The 23,189-nt window shown below is 44.8% G+C and overlaps 1 protein-coding gene across 2 annotated transcripts in view; it reads right to left on the reverse strand.

Moving 5' to 3' along the window:
* Positions 1-775: 775 nt before the first annotated feature.
* Positions 776-23,189, reverse strand: part of gtdc1 (glycosyltransferase-like domain containing 1) — a 35,541-nt gene continuing 13,127 nt past the window's right edge. For both annotated transcript variants that reach the window (XM_041950109.1, XM_041950110.1), the window contains 7 exons: positions 16,128-16,220; positions 14,377-14,496; positions 11,649-11,758; positions 7,784-7,928; positions 3,096-3,166; positions 2,910-3,001; positions 776-2,372 (listed from right to left, as the gene is read on the reverse strand). In XM_041950109.1, coding sequence (XP_041806043.1) covers positions 2,298-2,372; positions 2,910-3,001; positions 3,096-3,166; positions 7,784-7,928; positions 11,649-11,758; positions 14,377-14,496; positions 16,128-16,220 — 706 coding nt within the window. In that variant the 3' untranslated portion in view covers positions 776-2,297. The remainder of the gene's footprint in view (positions 2,373-2,909; positions 3,002-3,095; positions 3,167-7,783; positions 7,929-11,648; positions 11,759-14,376; positions 14,497-16,127; positions 16,221-23,189) is intronic.

The following is a 23,189-nucleotide window of genomic DNA, read 5'->3' on the forward strand; positions in this document are numbered from 1 at the left end:
ACTGCAGAGCCCATAAAACACAGACGCATGACAGCTTCCAGCTTTGTTTACTGTGTTTACTGTCTGTTTACTGTTTTACTGTGTTTACTGTCTGTTTACTGTTTTACTGTCTCTTTACTGTGTTTACTGTCTGTTTACTGTTTTACTGTGTTTACTGTGTGTGTTTACTGTGTTTACTGTTTACTGTGTGTGTTTACTGTGTTTACTGTCTGTTTACTGTTTTACTGTGTGTGTTTACTGTTTACTGTGTGTTTACTGTCTGTTTACTGTTTTACTGTGTTTACTGTGTGTGTTTACTGTGTTTACTGTGTGTTTACTGTGTGCGTTTAATGTTTACTGTGTGTGTTTACTGTGTTTAATGTTTACTGTGTGTGTTTACTGTGTGTGTTTACTGCATTTACTGTTTACTGTGTGTTTACTGTGTGTGTTTACTGTGTGTGTTTACTGCGTTTACTGTTTACTGTGTGTTTACTGTGTTTACTGTGTGTTTACTGTGTTTACTGTGTGTGTTTACTGTGTTTACTGTGTGTGTTTACTGCGTTTACTGTTTACTGTGTGTTTACTGTGTGTTTACTGTGTTTACTGTGTGTGTTTACTGTGTGTGTTTACTGTTTACTGTGTGTGTTTACTGTGTTTAATGTTTACTATTTGTGTTTACTGTTTACTGTGTGTGTTTACTGTGTGTGTTTACTGTGTGTTTACTGTGTGTGTTTACTGTGTGTGTTTACTGTGTTTACTGTGTGTTTACTGTGTTTACTGTGTGTTTACTGTTTACTGTGTGTGTTTACTGTGTTTACTATGTGTGTTTACTGTGTTTAATGTCTGTACTGTGTGTGTGTGTCAGTTGTGGAGGACAGGTGGAGGTGTGGAGGCTGGTCAGAGCTGGCTGTAGTTAAAGCAGCGGTTGGAGGTGTGGAGGACAGGTGGAGGTGTGGAGGACAGTCAGTGTGTGGAGGCCGGTCGGAGCTGGCTGTGGTTAAAGCAGCGGGTGGAGGTGTGGACGGTTGGAGGTGTGGAGGACAGGTGGAGGTGTGGAGGACAGTTGGAGGTGTGGACGGTTGGAGGTGTGGACGGTTGGAGGTGTGGAGGACAGGTGGAGGTGTGGACGGTTGGAGGTGTGGAGGACAGGTGGAGGTGTGGAGGACAGTCAGTGTGTGGAGGACAATCGGAGGTGTGGAGGACGGTCGGAGCTGTGGAGGCCGGTCGGAGCTGGCTGTGGTTAAAGCAGCGGGTGGAGGTGTCTGAGCGTGCTCAGTAGCTCAGTGCTGCTGTGGCTCTGGATCAGTTCTGTCGTGAGCTCGCTGCAGTGAGACTCACTGTGTGCTGCGATGACAGTGTTTGTTTGACTGGCCTCAGGTCAGATTTTAAAGGCTGGTGATGTTTGTCTGCAGCTGAAGCTGCTCAAGCTGCTGAAGCTGCTGAAGCTAAACTCTGAACTCTGTTTCAAACACAAAGGAAGCGACCACAGTGACAGAACCAGTTTTATCTGCAGCAGAAACAGGAAGTCCTGTTCCACTTCCTGTCTGATTATCTCACATCGGAATCTCAAGTTACTGTGTCATACTTTTTGATTTCAGTTTTATGGATTTCATGGAGTTGTGTCTTGGCAGGAACGAGCTTCCGTACAGGTGTGATTTTATTTAACTGGCGATTTATATGATGAACAGACGTCAGTCGATCAGACGGAGATTCCAATCAAAATGTAGTCTCATAAAAACCTCGAGTTTATTAAAACTGGAACATCTTTGTCACTTGTTTGGAGAAAATAAAGCCTTCACCACTTCGTTGAGCATTTTTAACATTGCCTGATGTCGCCTCGGCGGTTACACAGCGTCTGCAGATCCACTTTATTCTGGTTTCTTCACAGTCCTGGACCTGGCAGCTCAGGTGGAGCTGCAGACAGAAACCACAGGCTGGCTGCCTCTCAGTCGCTGTGGTGAACAACAGAAACTCAACAGCACAAAGGATAAAAATGGATCCAGCCGGATATATGAGGTGGCACCGCCTGTGGAAACATGAAAGCTTTTACACGTTAACCCCCCTCCCCCACCCAAACCACACACATAAAAGAAAGTTCTACTCCAGCCCGAGAGGACGGGGACGTTTACAGGTCCAGACTCTGCGTCTCCAGCCGACTGGCCTGCCTCTGATTTGGGGCTCAGAGGTGCCTGAGACTGGCTGGAAGTCACCGCTTTCTGCGGGACGTGGCGTCGAGTCAGGCATGACGACGGCCTGGCAGACGCTCCGACAACCTCCAAACCAGCAGACGCTAATGGACTGAAGTCTACGCGGTGCGTTCAGGGACGCTGCCCTGCCAGCAGACTCTCAAAACGCTCCTTCAGAGACGTCCAGGAAAAGCAGGAGGTGTCGACCTGAAGAAAAGAAGGAGAACATAAGGGGGCTCCACTGTGCTTGTATTTATCTGTATATTCGTACAAACTTAAAGGTCCAGCATGCAGGATTCAGTGGCATCTAGTGGTGAGGTTGCAGATTGCAACCAACTGAACCCCTCGCCTGACCCCCCCCTTCCAAGCTTGTAGGAAAACCTATGAACATGAAAGTCCCTCTTTAGAGTCAGTGTTTGGTTTGTCCCTTTGTGGCTACCGTAGAGCATCGGGACACAACGTGGCGGACAAAACCTGCTAACTCAAAGTTTACTGGAATTAGAAGGTTACTAAGTGAACTGAATGTAGAGGCTAACTTTACGCTAACTGAAGCTAGAAGATAACACTGAGCTAAATGGACTTAAAAGCTAACTCAAAGCTTACTGGTCCAAACACTTTACCGAGCACGGAGGCTACAGCTGGGTGCATTATGGGTAATGTAGGACCCAGTGTTTTTGGGCTTTAAGTCAGGATCTCTCCCTGTCTGCTGCTCAGATTTGGATTCTGGTTTTGATGGTCGATTACCTGGATGACATGTTTGCGGGCGACGTCAGGCCTCCTGCAGAGTCTCTGCAGCCGTTTGCAGAGTTGCTCAGGTGTGGAGTACAGGTACTCGGCTGCATTACAGAGCAGATAAGAAGGAGCTTCATAATGAACACTGACAGACTTTCATTGTTCAAGCAGGATTCACTTTAAATGTGTTTTTATTACCTGGGAATATTTCAGGATACACTAAGGCCTTTGGACACAGAGGATAACAGCCACAGTGAACTGCTTCTAACCTGTAAAACAGCGTTAATACACATCAAACACACAGAGTTACATCTTCAGATTAATGTCACTCATATGTCTGTCTGCTAAATATGAAGCTATAGTTAGCAGCATTAGCATGAACACTGGAAACAGGAGGAAACAGCTAGCCAGGCACTGCCCGAAGATAACAAAGCTCACTCTAAAGCTCACTGAATAATAATAATGCTGAATAATGCGTATTGTTGTGTAATTTTATGTATTTTTCATGCACAGCCGACTTGTTTTGTTGGTTGCGTGTGTGTTGATGTGTTTTTGTGAGCAGGGTTAAGTTGGACTAACTTCTGTAAAATTATTCCACCTTCCATTTTAGCAGTTTAGCATGTGTTATCGTTCTTACAATCCTACATCAATATGCTAACAAGTTAATGTTAGCATGTTAGCATGTTAAATCAGCCATAATGCTCAGATGTTAACATTACAATGTTAACGTGCTAATGCTTGGCTCGGTAGCTAATGTGTTGCTTATCAAACACAGACTGATGACGGAGCTCTAGAGGCTAAAGGAGCATTTCTGACGTACGATGAGCTTCAGGTGCATCATGCTAGCTGCGTCGCTCTATGGACGATAACGTCAGTCTCCACTTTGTTCAGACTGAAACATCTCAACCACTGTTGGAGGATCATTTTTTAACTTTAACACCAAAGACAGATAAAGAGGGCGATCGTCCTGTAGAACTGAGGAACCATTTTATCATTTAACTCAGAGGAAGTTATACGATTATTCATTTCTTTATTCAGAGGGACAATGAACACTAACTGACCTGTCTTTGATGAGGCTAAGAACTCAGAAAAGAGTTCTCACACACAACCGAGTGTTGTGATTTGATAACAGTGAACTGATGGGAACCCTGCTGACCCAAGATGCCACAGAGTTAAAACACTTTGTAGATTATTGATGAATAATTAATAACATTTCAATCTCACATCTCTTCATGCTGGAAACATTCATATTTAAAGAGCAGATCTGACTGTAACTTAATTAATCAAAAACAAAGAATGTGATGAATAAAAACTGGTTTAGAAAATGATCTGAGCCGTGACGAGTTCTGGTCTGAAGGTCTGAAGGTCTGGAAGTCCAGCTCCTTCATGTCTCTGATCTGGATTATTGAGGTCAGTTCAGTTCAGTTCTCAGATATTCGTGAATGTTATCAGACTTTGAACTCAGATATAATTATCTGATCCGTTCACTGGACTGAATGACTTCATCATCACCGCAGGACACGAACAGGCGTCTGCTCACGCTGATGATCGTAATTAATCAGATTAAACAATATTCAGTCATAATGAGGACGAAACTCTGAGCTGACACCAACAACACTCAGCTGAGGGCGATTCTATTGTTTCTACTCTGACAGAGGATTTACTGCTGATCTCAGACAGGAGACTTTACATCACTGAGGAGAAAACTGGCTTTTATTTTGACGATCTGAGCTGATGCTTTTATTATGATGACCTGAGCTGATGCTTTTATTTTGATGAACCAAGCTGGTGCCTTTACTTTAATGATCTTAGCTGATGCTTTTATTTTGATGATCTGAGCAAATGCTTTTATTTTGATTATCTGGGCTGATGCTTTTATTCTGATGACCTGAGCTGATGCTTTTATTTTGTTGACTGGAACTGGTGCTTTTTATTTAAAATAAAATAAAGGTGTGCACCTAATTGGTAAGCAGGTACACATAACATGACAAAAAGAAATGTGGAACATTCGTTGTTTCTCAAGTCACCTTCGTGTTCTCGGCATGCGTCAGATTGTTTACACTGCGTCTGTTTTGAACAATGTGGAGTGTATCGGACGTTTTAGTATGAAAGAAGAAGAACATCTTAGCGTTAGCATATTAAAATCCTAACACTTTGTACATAATGTCTGGAGGAGGATGTACGTCCACCTGATTTGAGCTCTCACAAAACTCCATGTTAATATTGACCCTTTTAAAGTCCACAGTTCTACATGGAAACCTTGAGAAACTGACTGTGTGAACAGCAGAGAGCAACTATCAACAGAGCGCTGTGGGGGGGCTGAGGGTCCTGGTCCCTCCTGGTTTTGGATCAAAGACAAACACAAACATCACTTCCCCCTCAGGGACGACACTTCTTCTCTCTGCCATAATTAGCTCCTGATTCATTATCACACAGGCAGCGGCGAGCCGTCGACTCTCATTACACAAATAATACTCAAGCTTTTATTCATTCACATCCCAACACAACAGACGTCACCGTGAATGCTAACGCCCAAACTGCTAACTGAGCAGGCTGCTAATGACCTGCAATCATCTTCTTTAAACTTTAATTAGAGGAATCCCCCGAAGAAGACGACCAAACATGAATGACCAAATTCATCATTAATGTTCTTGTGCCAAACTGCTGCTAGCATAGCATGCTAACATGTAGGTTCTATGAGTTCTAATGTGGTCCTGTGCTAACTGTTAGCATGATATCACATTCAACACATCTCTCCTGATGTACAGATACTCAGAGCTGCCGAGTATCACACAGGTGACACTTCTCACACATAGTGAAAAACTATTTTTGACCTGATGAACGACGACGACGCTGAAAAGAAGACAATGACAGACGGCAAACCTCAAAACTGGGTGTCTCCTGTAAGCCCTCTGTCATTGTCTCTTGACCTTGTTTTGACCACATGGAGTGCAGGTGCAGACTCGCAATCTTCTTCCAATCAAAAAGCCAGACGGAGTTCACGTGACCATTTGATCGGACTAATAAAATAACTTAAACACAAAAATGCTGTTGGTCAGTTCATTCCTGGAGATGAGCTCGATGCTAAGGCTGAGGTCAACGATGGTGTCTGCTGCTACTGCTACTGCTACTACTGCTACTGCTACTGCTACTGCTACTACTGCTACTGCTACTGCTACTGCTGCTACTACTGCTGCTACTGCTGCTGCTACTACTGCTGCTGCTACTGCTACGACTGCTACAACTGCTGCTACTGCTACTGCTACTGCTACTACTGCTGCTACTGCTACTGCTGCTGCTGCTACTACTGCTACAACTGCTGCTACTGCTGCTGCTACTGCTACTACTGCTGCTGCTACTGCTACTACTACGTCTATTGCTACTACTGCTGCTACTGCTGCTGCTGCTGCTGCTGCTACTGCTGCTACTACTACTGCTACTACTACTGCTGCTGCTACCGCTACAACTGCTGCTGCTGCTACTGCTACCGCTACAACTACTACTGCTACTACTACTACAACTGCTGCTACTACTGCTACTGCTACTGCTACAACTGCTGCTACTACTACTACTGCTGCTGCTACTACTGCTACTGCTACCGCTACAACTGCTGCCGCTACAACTGCTGCTACTACTACTACTGCTGCTGCTACTGCTACCGCTACAACTGCTGCTACTACTACTACTACTGCTACTACTACTGCTGCTACTACCACTACCACTACTACAACTGCTGCTGCTGCTGCTACTACTGCTACTGCTGCTGCTGCTGCTGCTGCTACCACTACTACTGCTGCTACCACTACAACTGCTGCTGCTACTACTGCTACTGCTGCTGCTACTACTGCTGCTACCACTACAACTACTGCTACTACTGCTGCTACAACTACAACTGCTGCTGCTACTACTGCTACTGCTGCTGCTACTGCTGCTACCACTACAACTGCTGCTGCTACTACTGCTACTGCTGCTGCTACTACTGCTGCTACCACTACAACTACTGCTACTGCTGCTACACCTGCAGTTTAAGCCTCACTCAGTGTCTACATTTTATTTTTACTGCCACTCGAGCTTCTTTTAGTAATTTCAGCCTTTAAAATGTTTTCATCAGAACAGAAATCGATGGATGATTATTTTATTTCTTCTTTTATTATTATTATTATTATTATCATTATTATTATTATTATTTTATTTCTTCTTTTCTGATCCAGCTGCCTTCTTGTATTTACTAGGAAGTCCAGGACTCTGGAGTGAAAGCTGAACTGTGGAGCTCAGATATAATTAAATATCTCAGAGAGCTACAAACAGACCTCTGACATGAATCAGGTGAAGATCAGACGGTCAGGACCGCGGGCCGACGCGCTCACAGACCTGTTTGACCGGTCCTGCTTCAGAGAACGGAGCATCTGATTGGTCGATGCCGTTCGGCCCGCGGCTCAGATCCACCTGACTGACAGCGTGATCAGAGACTCGGCTGCAGAGTTCAGGTGACTGAAGTCCGACTGAAGTCTGAGCTCCACATTCAAACACAGTGAGGGGCTGCTGGTCCTCAGAGTCCACACCTGCAGGTCTGTCAGGACCTTGATCTGATGACAGAAAGTCACTGCACACTGAGTGTCAGCACCACTCCGTCTGAACGCACAGGTGAGATTAAAGGGTGACGGCTCTGGACTGAGCAGCTGTTCTCTAGTTTTAGCAGGTAAATGAGGCATTTTTGTGCATTTTGAGAGGAAACTGGGTGGAAAAGAAGTGTTCCGTGTCGTCTTTTCAGCGTTATCAGTTGTTTTATGAGAACGTTCTGTGGTTCTAATCTGTTGATTAGGAAACGTCACGTTAACACGCCGCTGTGTCATTGATGGACATCATGAAATATGAACTGAACTCACATGGCGACTCCGAAGAACTCGTGCTTGGCGGTGGAGACGACCACGTCGGCCTGACACAGCACTTGGAGGTAATCGTCTTTACTGGACAGGAAACCCCAGTTCAAGACGTGACGGTCTAACAGACGTCTGGCCTCCGAAAAGATCTCTGCAGAATCACAGGAGGAGAAGAAGAGATGTACAGGGGACAGCAGAGGACCTGTCAGCGTCTCCTACACTGTCTGTCCACACAGTGTCCACACAGTGTCCACAATGACTGTCCACGCTGACTATCCACACAGTGTCCACAATGACTGTCCACGCTGACTATCCACACAGTGTCCACAATGACCGTACCCACAGTCTGTCCACACAGTGTCCACAATGACTGTCCACACAGTGTCCACACTGTCTGTCCCCACTGTCTGTCCACACAGTGTCCACAATGTATGTACACACAGTCTGTCCACACAGTGTCCACAATGACTCTCCCCACAGTCTGTCCACACAGTCTGTCAACACAGTGTCCACAATGTCTGTCCACAATGACCGTACCCACAGTCTGTCCACGCTGACTGTCCCCACAGTCTGTCCACACAGTGTCCACAAAGTCTGTCCACGCTGACTGTCCCCACAGTCTGTCCACACAGTGTCCACAATGTCTGTCCACATAGTGTCCACACTGACTGTCCACAATGTCTGTCCACACTGTGTCCACGCTCACTGTCCACACAGTCTGTCCCCACAGTGTCTACAGTGTCCACACAGTCTGTCCACAATGACTGTCCCCACAGTCTGTCCACCCTGACTGTCCACACAGTCTGTCCACACAGTCTGTCCACAATGACTGTCCCCACAGTCTGTCCACCCTGACTGTCCACACAGTCTGTCCACACAGTCTGTCCACGCTGTCTGTCCCCACAGTCTGTCCACACTGACTGTCGCCATAGTCTGTCCACACAGTCTGTCCACGCTGACAGTCCACAGTCTGTCCACACTGACTGCATCCACACAGTCCAGATCACTGAAGACAGTATCTACATGTCAGCGTGACGTCAGCTGGACTTTCTGTTCAAACTGAGTGATGTCTTCATGAGGAGCTGAAGTCTGGTCCAGGTGTCAGTCACCTGTCTGAGGAGTCCAGCAGGAATGACAACAAGACTTATAATCGTAAACAGGAATAAATATTTAGTTCCTTTGTTAAGGGAATAACTGTGAAACCAAACAGGAAGTCACAATAATATTCAGAAAGTGTAAACTAATGTCAGCTCTGGAACAATAATGGATTTATTCAACTTTTTTTCTTTATTACGATTTACTGTAATGTTTGTTGTTTGTTTCTTTTATATTTCTTATTAGCTGGAAATAAAAGAAACCTGAACGACAATATGAGCTGACATCATAAAGAAAATGAAAGACAAAGATTAATCAAAGGAAATTCAGTTTTTTAGATTTGAACTGAACTCATGTCTTAATATAATAATGTGTGACGACTTTTGTCCTGCTGTTACCTCCAACATAAACCCCCTCAGAGAGGGACGAGGAAGAAAGAGATAAAAACACATTTTTTAAAAAAGCCTGACGGTTATGAATCTGGACGTTTATGACACGAGCAGAAAGAAAAACAGGTGAGGGGTGAAAATAATCAATACTCTGACCCTATTAACAAAATCAAAGTCGATTAAAATTGTCCTAATGTGATTGCCTTCCCAGCACTCATAAAGCTAATCACTAAATATGAAGCTGAATTTATGGCCAGTGTGTTTATGCAGCAGTAAAACTTAACGTCTCAATATCTCAGAGTGCGTTCATTAAGTTAAAACACACACACAGTCATTATAGCATCATCAGCTGATGATACACAGTGTGTTTTATCAATTAAAAAGTGTCCTCAGACCTGAAGGCAGCGCTGACCTCTGACCTTCACATAATCCAATAACACAGAAAACAATGATTTACCTCCAGACTGAAGCACGAAGAGTTGGAAAGGTGAAAGAAAAGTCAGACGACTTCCTCATCAGACTAATGCGATGAAGACAAACTCTGAAGAACTTCAGGAACACAGCAGCCTTCTGTCCACTGCAGTACTACCCTACCTGTACTGTCAGATACACATGTACACAGTATTACTGCAAACACTGATCTGTCATAAAGCAACGACACCTCTGATCCGGGACTCTGGTCTTTCTCTGGTCTGGTCTCTGCTTGTTCTTTTTGTTTGTATATTTATTTGACTGATCGAGGCAGCCAATCAGTGGGCCCTGCTGGAGAAGGTGGAGAGCTCCACACAGCTCAGTGCTACTACTGCTACTGCTACTACTGCTACTACTGCTGCTACTGCTGCTGCTACTGCTACTACTACTGCTGCCACTACTACTGCTACTACTGCTACTGCTACTGCTGCTACTACTGCTACTACTACTGCTGCTGCTACTACTACTACTGCTACTGCTACTACTGCTACTGCTACTACTGCTGCTACTACTACTGCTGCTGCTACTACTACTGCTGCTGCTGCTACTACTACTGCTGCTGCTGCTACTGCTGCTACTGCTACTACTGCTACTGCTACTACTGCTGCTGCTACTACTACTGCTGCTGCTGCTACTACTACTGCTGCTGCTGCTACTACTACTGCTACTGCTGCTACTACTGCTGCTACTGCTGCTGCTACTGCTACTACTGCTGCTACTGCTACTACTACTGCTGCTACTGCTACTACTACTGCGCTGCTACTGCTACTGCTACTGCTGCTACTACTGCTGCTACTGCTGCTGCTACTGCTACTACTACTGCTGCCACTACTACTGCTACTACTGCTGCTACTACTACTGCTGCTACTGCTACTGCTGCTACTACTGCTGCCACTACTACTGCTACTACTACTGCTACTACTGCTGCTACTACTACTGTGCTGCTACTACTGCTACTGCTGCTGTCACTACTACTGCTGCTACTACTGCTGCTACTACTACTAATACTGCTACTGCTACTGCTACTGCTGCTACTACTACTGCTGCTACTACTACTGTGCTGCTACTACTGCTACTGCTGCTACTACTACTGCTGCTACTACTACTGTGCTGCTACTACTGCTACCGCTGCTGCCACTACTACTGTGCTACTGCTGCTACTACTGCTGCTGCTACTACTGCTGCTACTACTACTAATACTGCTACTGCTAATGCTACTGCTGCTACTACTACTGCTGCAACTGCTACTACTACTGCTGCTGCTACTAATACTGCTACTACTGCTGCTACTACTACTGCTGCTACTGCTACTACTACTGCTACTGCTACTAATACTGCTACTGCTACTACTACTGCTGCTGCTACTAATACTGCTACTACTGCTGCTACTGCTACTACTGGTAATGCTACTAATACTGCTACTACTGCTGCTGCTACTACTGGTACTGCTACTAATACTGCTACTACTGCTGCTGCTACTACTGCTACTGCTACTACTGCTGCTACTACTGCTGCTACTGCTACTGGTACTGCTACTACTACTGCTGCTACTGCTACTACTGCTGCTACTACTGGTACTGCTACTAATACTGCTACTACTGCTGCTGCTACTACTGCTACTGCTACTAATACTGCTACTACTACTGCTGCTGCTGCTGCTGTTCACACAGTCACATTGTGGGGACCGCCTTCCTTATGGGGACAAAATGCAGGTCCCCATAATGTAAATCATTAATTTTTAGGGTGAAGACTTGGGTTAAGGTTAAGATCAGGTTTGGTTCAGGTTGAGGTTACGGTAAGATGAGCAGTGGTTCAATCTCCAGGAAATGAATGTAAGTCTAAGTAATGTCCCCAGAAATGATGGAAACACGACCGTGTGTGTGTGTGTGTGTGTGTGTGTGTGTGTGTGTGTTCACCTGGAGGAGCAGTGAAAGTCTCTCCGAGCACTGACAGGTGAAAGTGGAGTCCTCGCTCCGTCAGTTTGATCAGGGTGGAGAAGAAGAGCTCAGGGTTTTTATCATGTTCCCTTCAAACAAACAAACACAAACACAGAGTGAGTCTGATCTGAGGACCAGGAGGACCAGGAGGACCTGGAGGAGGAGCAGGTGGAGCAGCAGCTGGTCCTCAGGTTGGGGCTGGACTCAGCTGTGATAGAGGAAGTTGGAGGAGGAGCAGGTGGACAACCTTTTGTTTTATTGTTTTTTACTCCCTTTTTTTTTTTCTGTCAACAGTTTTGTCAGATTCAAGTTTCCGGGACTTGATGTTAAAGTGTGTGTGTGTGCAGCTTCACGGCCGATGACAGCTGACTCTGGATCAGTTGGCGGTGGTCTGATCCAGCAGCACAGTGGCGCTGTTCGTGCTGAAAGCTGCTGAGTGTGAAGGTCAAACGGCAGCGTTTCCTGAGGTGACGTCTCGCTGAGCAGATTATTTCTTCTCAGCCTCTCGTTTCCCCGCGGACTCAAAGATAATTCCCTCATTTCCACAAAACCTTTTTAACTCTTCTGTGAGCGACGACTCCTCGACTCCCTCGGTGCTGATACAGGACAAAGAGCGACCCGACGAGAGATAAGGCAGCCCCCCTCCTCCTCCTCCTCCTCTGAGGGGAGACATCAGTGTTAATTACTGTGTGAGGATCTAATTCAGCGACACAGGAAACACTGGATCAACTCAGAAATGTAATAAATGTGCTCAAACTGGACTCAGAAAAGTGCTGCAGTGACTCTGCAGAAGACGAGCTGCTGAGTGAATTCATCCGAGCGAATTAGGACTTCAAGCCGTTAGCTTCAGTTTGTCTGCAGGTGATCACGGTGTGACCTCGCGGCCCGTCATGTGACGCGGCCCGTCGAGCGCCTCTCGTGCGTAGCTTTAGCAGGACATGTTTCTTCTTCTCTGGTGACACGGCGTCGTTCACATGTTCTCAAAGTGTCTGCCTGATGATTCTGACCCGACTGAAAACAGATTCAGAGATCGCTCATCTGCGTCTTCGGCTTCATCTGCTTTTATCTCCAACAGCTACATCATGTGACCACATTTCCTTTTTAAAAAGCAGAACAAACACAGAGGAAGTGCAGAGGACCGAGCATGCTCAGTGGAGAGCGCAGAGCTCATTAATATCATCATCACAAGCCACGAGAAACAACTGTCATGGACTCATTTACAGATGACTGATTAAATATTCTGCTTCATGTCGAACCCAAGAGGTGCTTTTTAAAATTCAGATATTATTTACTGACGTTCACAATGTGAGCCTGAAAACCTCAAACTGAAGGAGTCCTCGTTAACGGACACGTTACTGTCAGATGATCAGTGTCAAACACAGTGAACGAGGAGTCCGTCCTCGCACCAGCTTCATCACCACGGTGTGAAATCTGAAACATCACAGCTTCCGGAAAGATCACGACATGAACAGAACTTTACAGAAACTCTGATCCGACTGTTTTCAGGATTGATTAATCTGCCTGTTATTTTCTCTCTTTGGTCGATAAAATCTCAGAAGAGAGTGAAAATGTTTCTCGTATGGAACCAGAGTCACACCTGATGTCTTCACATGTGTTGTTCAACAGTATAAAAACACAAAAAGAGTAAAAAAGTAATCTGGGATTTTTCCTTCTTTCATAAAAAGTGATGTAAACGGATGAATTGATTTTTCATTTTGGATCGACGGCCGCTCAGCCCTCAGATCTTCACAGCTTCCAGTCCGGTTGGAGTATTTTGATGATGTTTGTGAGTCGGTGTTGCAGGTGACTGTCCTGCAGGGTTACTTTTAAGATTAAACGTGTTCCAGACTCCATCTGAAAAACCTTGAAAATAAGAGTGTTGTGTTTTCTGCTGTTTGCTGTGTTTCAATCAGGACGTCAATCCTCTGATCCTGATCAACATAAAGCTCTCACACAGAGATTTAACCCCCCCACCGGTGCAGCAGCATCTTCACCTGGAACAGCTGTTAACCCCCCCCCCCAGCAGCAATAAGACGGAGCTGTAATCTGAGGATCGGGGCCACACACAGATTAAAACAAACAGACGAGAAGCTTCAATCACAGATTAACAGAAATCCTCATTTCCAGCAGAATAAAAACTCTAATCCATCTGTGTTTTTGCTCAGTTCAGAGCAGATTACATGTCGGCTGCTGTTGTCACTGATACAAGAGAAGGTGAAAAACACATCGACGGAAACACGCCACCACCGCCGGGACGGTGGCTTTTAGGTCCAATAATCTGCGGTTAAAGCGCCCGATGTGACGATGGGACTCCTTTCTGACTGCGTCAGAAACTGATCGCAAAGATCTGACGGATCAAACATCAGCAGATCTGAGACCAGATTGATCAGAGTGCTGAAGGCGACCAGAAGTGGAAGCAGACAAACTTCAGAATAAAAGCGGCTGATACTGAGATGATGAAAGAGTGACGGACAGACTGCATGCTAACATGCTAACATGCTAACGAAAAGCATTTCAATAAACTTCCTTCTTCTAGAATCATAACCAGGTTTAAAAAACTGTGACGCTTTGAAAGAACATCAAAGACCACATCATTTTCTTTACATGTCCGAATAAATCAGGACTTTATTTCATTAACCCAGAACTTCCTTTAACCTAATTATCAGAATATTTTCTTCACATCATGAAGTAAATAAATGTAACGTACCACCTGTGAGGCCACACAATGTGCAGAGGTTTCATCTGGTCTTCGGTATCCTCCTCACTAAGTGGTCTCTGGGCTGTTCTGGGTTCTGAAGAGGACTGATGTGGATCCTCCTGCTCAGACCTGTCAGGGTCATTACAACAACACAACAGTCATGAGGACCGGGGACGTTCCCGCTGACTGCTCGGAAAGCAAGAAAAGAAAAGACGTAAATCAGATTCCTCGATAACCAAAATGAGAACGTGCAGCCGTGCAGCAGCAGTCCTGGAGGACGTCCTGCCCCAGTATAATTTGTTTGTGAATCCTCTGTCCCATGGTTTTGAGTCTGGGGACTCATGGGGACAGCAGGTTTTTAAAGTGGTCTTCTATTGAAAACAGGCTGATGTGCTCACTTTGCATTCGCAGCTGGATTCACAAAAATCCCGAGATGACATGAGACCATGAAGTCAAGTCACAATTTGAGATACGTCGGGGTCAAGTCTCATTTTGGGCCTCACAGCTGCACCTCTGACCTGGAATCCACCTTCTCCTACAGAGCATTTGTGTCGTAGATGGTCGACTTCAATCTGAAGTGTTTCTTCTTCGTTGCCTGTTTTCAGTTCTGACACCACTCGGCAGGCTTCACCTGTTTCTCTGCACTCTGCCTGTCACCCGTCACACTGCTCAGCGTCCTGCATATGGTCCACTTCACAGTTCTGTTTATTTCATTTTCAGAGAGATGTCTTCTATTGTACCCATAATTAGACAGACAGACAGACAGATAGACAGATAGATAGATAGATAGATAGATAGATAGACAGATAGACAGATAGACAGATAGATAGATAGACAGATAGACAGATAGACAGATAGACAGATAGATAGATAGACAGATAGACAGATAGACAGATAGACAGATAGATAGATAGATAGATAGATAGACAGATAGACAGATAGATAGATAGACAGATAGACAGATAGACAGATAGATAGATAGATAGATAGATAGACAGATAGACAGATAGATAGACAGATAGACAGATAGACAGATAGACAGATAGACAGACAGACAGACAGACAGATAGACAGACTTTATTTATCCCAAGCTGGGAAATTGCAGTGCAGCAGCAGCATTACACACAGTGAAATAAGTGAAAATAAGACTATAAAGAACAAACTATACATAATAAAATAAAAAATAGCGAGCAGTAAAAATATTATATACATAATAATAATAATATAATAGCCAAATAGTAAACAGTAGTAAAAGTATTGCACAAAAGGAATATCAAATGCAAATGAATATCAAAATAAGAATATCAAAAGCAAATGGCAGTGAAAATAAAGTGTGCCGGCTGGGGATTAAAAAGTCTATCCTATTTCGGGGAAGGCCATAGCCCCCGTGTGGTAACGAATGCTAGATGATCTCAGTCACGGGACAGATGACTCGCCCCTTTGTCCACTTTGGGACCAATTAAAAATTACGTGGGCCAACTTAGAAAGAAGCAAAGAGGTTTTCAAAGCAGAGGAGCCCAAACTTCTACAAAAAACCTACAAACAGTTTAAAGCTCTATGTGCTTGTACAGCACGTTGAGGCGGAGGTGGCGCTACATGACGTCAGTTCATACTGAACATGTGACCATGTGACACTCACATTCACGCTGCAGTCACTGAACTCCGTATGCTGATGCTCTGGTACGTAATCTGTGCAGTTAAAGCTAAACCTGCTCTCATGCATCTGTTAGTGTTGCTGAAGCGACGGGAGAGTTTGTTACCGTGGCGTCCGCTGCTCGTCCTCTGGTGTGATGATGTCATCAACGTGAGACGTCTCTGCAGGCCTGCGGAGGAGTTTGTGTTTGGGCAGCAGCCTGAAAAACAGCCATAAGCTAAACTTCAAAGTTGTGTCAGTCATCTGTGGTCACTCCTGCTGGACATGGTGACGGGACGGACCACAGCGCTCATCTGGAAGATATTAATGACTGTTTGAAATACTTCATATATAATATCAAAAACGTTCATCTGTTTCAGAAAAGCCAGTCAAAACAGATCAGCTGGTGTGATGAACAGGTCTCATCCTCTGTGATTTCCTCCCGTCCTTCCTCTGGTCTTCTAAACGGGTATTTTCTTCCCTCCTGTGAGGCTGTCAGGCGAAATAAACTGAGTTCACTTTCAGAGTAGAAATATCTAAATCCAGTTCAAACACACCGAGTATTAATGAGCAATGAGGTATTCTGAGGGGAAAACGGCTCATTATGTTAATGTGTGTTCACCTGAGGCAGAATTAACCCCCACCACAGGAGTCTATTCTATCTGCTGATATCAGATCAAAGAGGGGCTCCAGGTTCAGAATGAAGAAACACATTTCATGGAGTCAGAGACGACAGGCTGAGCTACAGGAAAACTATTCAAATCATTTCAATCTGTGAAGGTGGACATTCAAATATGAAGACACTTTGAGACAAGAAGACATCAAGGCACAAAGACACTGAGACACTGAGACTTAAAGAGGTTCAGACATAAAGACATTCAAATATGTAAGAATTCAGGACAGTAACCAATACAGCTGTCTACAACTGATGGTTTGATGGACAGACAGACAGACAGACAGACAGGTTGGACAGACAGACAGACAGACAGACAGGTTGGACAGACAGACAGACAGACAGTGTGGACAGACAGACAGGTTGGACAGACAGACAGACAGACAGGTTGGACAGACAGACAGACAGACAGACAGATTTGACAGACAGATTTGACAAACAGACAGACAGACAGACAGACAGGTTGGATGAACAGACAGACAGACAGACAGACAGACAGGTTGGACAGACAGACAGACAGACAGACAGATTTGACAGACAGACAGACAGACAGACAGGTTGGATGAACAGATAGACAGATAGACAGACAGACAGGTTGGACAGACAGACAGACAGAATTGACAGACAGATTTGACAGACAGACAGACAGACAGACAGACAGACAGACAGGTTGGACAGACAGACAGACAGATGAGGACAGACAGACAGGTTGGACAGACAGACAGACAGACAGACAGACAGACAGACAGGTTGGACAGACAGACAGACAGATGAGGACAGACAGACAGGTTGGACAGACAGACAGACAGGTTGGACAGACAGACAGACAGACAGACAGACAGATGAGGACAGACAGACAGACAGACAGACAGGTTGGACAGACAGACAGGTTGGACAGACAGACAGACAGACAGACAGACAGATGAGGACACTGGGCTCTGCTGGGGTTCAGTCTCTTTGTGCCTCTCTGGAAAACAACTTGATTCAATGATCCATTTGAGAAATGAGACGTTTGACTGGAGCCAATAAAAACGGGGCATTATGTTATTGATAAATCAACAGTAATCTGCGTGATGACCTCACCTCTGTGAGGCTGATTAAAGGTCAAAAATCATTTCAGCTCATTTACTTTATTGGCAATAATCACAAGAGTACGAGAGACAGAGTCTGGACCCGGTCTGGACCTGGACCCGCTCGGAGCAGTTTAATGAGAACTGGACCCAAAGAAGTTCAGGTTTCATCAGTTCTATAAAGACGTGGACCACCGGCAGAGACTGTCTGCTGGTCTCAGTCTGGACGGGACGTTTGTTGCTCAACACTTTCTCACACAAAGTGCTTGATGTGGAGTGTGATCCAGCTCTGAGCCCTCAGGCCTGATGCTGTCCTGGGATCAGCTGAAGGTCTCGCAGCTTGAAGCTTTCTGTCACTTTAAACCATCTCATCAGCAGAGAGCCCCGCATCAGAGGGAGGACCGGAGGAGTTCAGCGAGTCATTACGGCACATTAAGATCCACATTAGATCTTTATGATAGAGCTGCTCGTCAAAACCAATAGCTGCCACAGTCCAGCGCTAGTCCACTGACGGTCCGATGACCTGAGGGGGGTCCCGACCGAGAGGAAGACCGACAATCTACGAGTCGAACCGACTTTGTGGTGCGGTTTTCTGGTGGTTTTGGGGAACGACTGGAAATGATGTAATGTCCATATGGAGGGAAAACTGTGACATCAGGAGCACCAGGATTATTTTCAGTCCAGAGAAGAAGCAGCTGCTACCAATCCAACCCCTAAACAACAAATCTAAAACCTGCTACAACACAGACCCCTACAGTCCCACAGGGTGACCTGCTGTTCACGTTAGGAGGGGGTTATTCTGCTCTGACCAATCAGCAGTGGCTGATGGAGGACACTGAACTGGTTACTGATGACTAAAAGAAGTTATTTCTCTGATTAACAACAAACCGACATGAATTCATCAACAGAAACATGTTAGAACATTGTTCTAATTACAGAACAAATGGAGACACAGCTCTGAGATCAGTCATCCTGTCAGAGGTTAGTTCAGGGTTTATAATGAGACGCTGGTTGGTACATGTTTCCTATTGACTCATTAATTATTGATCCAGCTGACCTGCTGTGATCTGACTGAAGGACTGGAGTTAGCAGTAACATGGACTAACTGAACGTGTCTCTATTTCCCTGCAGTTATCACCAGGTGACATCAACTTTCCAGAAAACTTCAAGGAAATGATTAGAGATCTATCAGGAGATCATGGACCAGTAAAATAAGTTGTTACATCCACGCTCGAAACCTTTTCTATGACTGTACAGAAGCAAAGCCCTGTTTTTATTCAGGTCTAGTCTGTTTATCCTGCCTGTACCTGACCACCTGTACCTGACCACCTGTACCTGACCATACAGTGACACCATCATACAACACACCTGTACCTGACCATACAGTGACATCATCATACAACACACCTGTACCTGACCATACAGTGACATCATCATACAACACACCTGTACCTGACTGTGCCGTGACATCATCACCTCAAACACCTGAAATTAAACTTTCCCACCCCCGAGTTTTCACTCACTCAGTTTATAGACCCAAATGCTGCTGAAATGAGAGGTCCCATATCAGGGCAGACTCAGGTCCCAGATCAGGTCTCAGTTGCAAGGAACCAGGTGGACCCATTAAGACCTCTACCTGATCTGAACAGCGCTCCAAACAATGTGCATCGGGACGTGGTCTGGCTCACATTGTGTTTGCTGTTGTTGAAAAGAGCGAGCAGAAGGCTGAAAGAGACAGGCCTCTATTTCCTGATTAAACCAAAAGAAGCGTCAGTCCACAGAGCTGCGGGACAAGTGAGAGCAGCACAGAAGAAAACGAAATGACGTCCGGTAAGAAACGACAGGTTGGACTCACCTGTGCAGCTGATCTGTCTGATCATTCTGCACGCCGATACTGCAGCACAGACAGAAGGACACATTTCTGAACAAAGAAAGAAAAAACTTCCTGTATCTGCTGAATTCATTTCATTTGTCATCGACAGCGTTTCACTAAGTTTAGAAAGTTTCCTGAAGCTCAACTTCTCACACAGCTTTGATTTCACGCTATCTTCACTGGAGTCTGGGGCTGATTTGGGTTTTATTCTGGAGGACAGAGATCCGACGAGAACACAGTAAAAATACCACAAACACAGACCGTTTACTATCTGGACAGCGTATCTGATGCAGATTGCTTCAGATCAGGTGAAACGTGGTGTTTGGTTTATAGGGAACTGAGATAACTGATTTAAAAAATAAGCCTTTCCAAACAGTTCCAACACCAAATCATAACCGACGGCAAAAGAAAAGGACCCAACTTTGACAGAAACAATAGACTTGCCAGATTCAGGTCACAGATCAGGGCTCAGGTACTTGGAGTCCAGTGGACCCATGAAGACATTTACCAAGTTGAGAAAAATAAAGAAAAAACTGACAGATTCTGCTGCCGTCCATCATTATCAGAGTGTTTCAAAGCAAATAAACCAACAAAACCACCATCAGGATGAATCAGATCCTCCAGCTGACCAGCAGAAGACTGAAAGCTGCACAAAGACCGACAACAAACTGGTCCGAACAGAGAAGAATAAAAGGCTCTCCAGACTCCGACACCTGCTGATCACGTGGTGTCCACATTGATCCGACAATCCTCGGAGAGGAGTCAGGGTCCTGCTCCTCGGCTGTGATGGATGTGAGGTCTTTGAGTCCCACCGCAGGTCTCTGCTGGCTCAGGTCAATCACTATTAAATTACAAAAGTCCAGCTCTCAAAGGCTGATTGATGGATGGACCACAAAGAGGCCTCGGTGCATCCAGCCTCACCAGACTCCCTTCACAAAACACCCTTTTTGTTTGGTTTTCTTCTTTTGGACACGCAGAGCATGAATCTACCTCAGTCTGACATTACAGGACTGAAAGATCTGCAAACTAAACTTCAGTTTGAGCCTGAGGAGCATTTTCTACAACACAGAGATTCATTTTGAAGAGAGAACAAGAAAATGTGCTCGTTTTCAGAGAAAATCACAAACACTGTAAAACACTGTAAACAAGAGTTAAATACGTGTTTTTTTTAATGCAAATTTAAAAGTCAAGTTTAAGCTGAAGCACTTCAGGGAGGTGAAGTGTGGAAGGAGCTGAGGTGTGGAGAGCAAAGGTAGGCCAGGTGAGTTGAAGCTTTAAGTTTAAGCCTTTTAGTTAATTGAGTTTCCATCAAGCTTCAGTTTCAGTTAAGAGACAAAGGCAGCTGAAGTTTAAGTTTGAGGGCCACAGAGGTGAGGGTGTGCACCTAGTATAGTATTACTACATTACTACATCTTCATCTTCATACTTCATCTGTCAACAGGCCTTTGACCGGAGGGGCGTCTCTTCTGGACTGCACATTTTCCATTCAGCTCTGATATTTTATAGACAGAACGATTCATTGATTAATCAGCACATTAATCACCAATGAAACCAAACCAAGCTGGAATATTCTGTAACTGACAGTTACTGGAGCAGCAGATCTGGTCCGACCTCCACATGAATCCTCCTCCATCTGACTCTCTAATACCTCTGCAGAGGAACATCCTCACCTCGTTTGTTTCTGTGAGCGTTGGAGACGTTCAAAGAGCTGGACTCGGTGTTTGGTAGGAGGGCCGCGGGCGTGTGGGGGGGGGGGTGTCGGCCATGCATATCATCACTTACTTACACTCTGTGGGTTTGCTTTGGATCAGACACATTAGCATCTGAAAATGAGCTGAGAAACACTGGAGGGGAGAGGCCGAGTCATCCTGCAGCTCAGCATCGCTGATACTACCAGGCGACAAATACACACAGAAATACACGGAAATACACGGAAATACACGGAAATACACAGAAATACATACAAACAGAGGCCGAGTCATCCTGCAGCTCAGCATCGCTGATGCTACCAGGCAACAAATACACACACAAATACACAGAAATACACGGAAATACACAGAAATACATACAAATACACAGAAATACACAGAAATACACAGAAATACATACAAATACACACAAATACAAACAAATACACACAAACAGAGGCCGAGTCATCCTGCAGCTCAGCATCCCTGGTACTACCAGGCGCACAAATACACGCACAAATACACAGAGACACACACAAATACATACAAATACACACAAATACACACAAATACACACAAATAGAGGCCGAGTCATCCTGCAGCTCAGCATCCCTGATGCTACCAGGCGCACAAATACACAGAAATACACAGAAATACACACAAATAGAGGCTGAGTCATCCTGCAGCTCAGCATCCCTGATGCTACCAGGCACACAAATACACACAAATACATACAAATACATACAAATACACACACATACACACACAAATACATACAAATACACACAAATACATACAAATACATACAAATACACACAAATACACACACAAATACACAGAAATACACACACATACACACACAAATACATACAAATACACACACAGACACACAAATACACACAGACACACAAATACACACAAATACACACACAAATACACACACAAATACATACAAATACACACACATACATACAAATACACACAAATACACACAGTCCTTTCTTAAAGAAAAAGTAAAAACTGAAATGATCAAGACGTTTTTTTTAATAAACTCATTCTCAGGATGGCGAGCTCGTCGCTGTGTTCACACGGAAACGTCCGTGACTGTTCCGATCGATGACTGTGATAAATGTGATGTTCATGTTCCCCTCAGGATCAACTGGAACAACTTTTATTGATCCTCTGACTTTCATCTAGCGCCATCAACAGGGCAACGTGTTAACGTGTCCGGCACTGATTCATGACAAGCTAGCACGCCAAATGCTACGTATGAAACATACTAATATTAGCATCCTGGGAATGAAACATGCTAAATGTTAAATATGACGAACGTTAGCATACATGTTAGCTGTAATCTGTACAAATAACGAGTGAATTCAAATAGTTAACAGCTAATAATCAAAAGTGCAACAGAACAAAGTACAGCGGAACTCAGAAGTTAATAATCAGAAATAAAGAAGGAGCGCTGTCAGCTGTGACCATGACAATAACGTTTATGTGACACAGGTGTGGGGGGGCATCATGGGACTGCTTTCATCTCTTCCTCTGAGAGAAAAACTCCTTCACATGTTTATTTATTTTTATTGAATCAGTACCACATACACCCCCCCACCCTGACCTCCGCCTGTGATGGTGGCCTCCCAGTCTCACCAGTAATCCCTGTTCCACTTACACAGCGTTCACCTCGTCACTTTGATGTGAACAAACAGCTGCTGGGAGTTTAAACTGGAACACAGAGCGGACTCTCTGAGCTGATCTCAGACCAGACACAAGCCCACAGACATGGACGGATCTAATCGCTGCATCGCGACTAATAATTATCTGTAATCATGTCGTTAGATTTACATGAAAGACATAATTAATCAATATCTGTACATGCTGAAAT

This window comes from Chelmon rostratus, chromosome 13, assembly GCF_017976325.1.
Source record: "Chelmon rostratus isolate fCheRos1 chromosome 13, fCheRos1.pri, whole genome shotgun sequence".
Classification (NCBI taxonomy): Eukaryota; Metazoa; Chordata; class Actinopteri; order Chaetodontiformes; family Chaetodontidae; genus Chelmon; species Chelmon rostratus.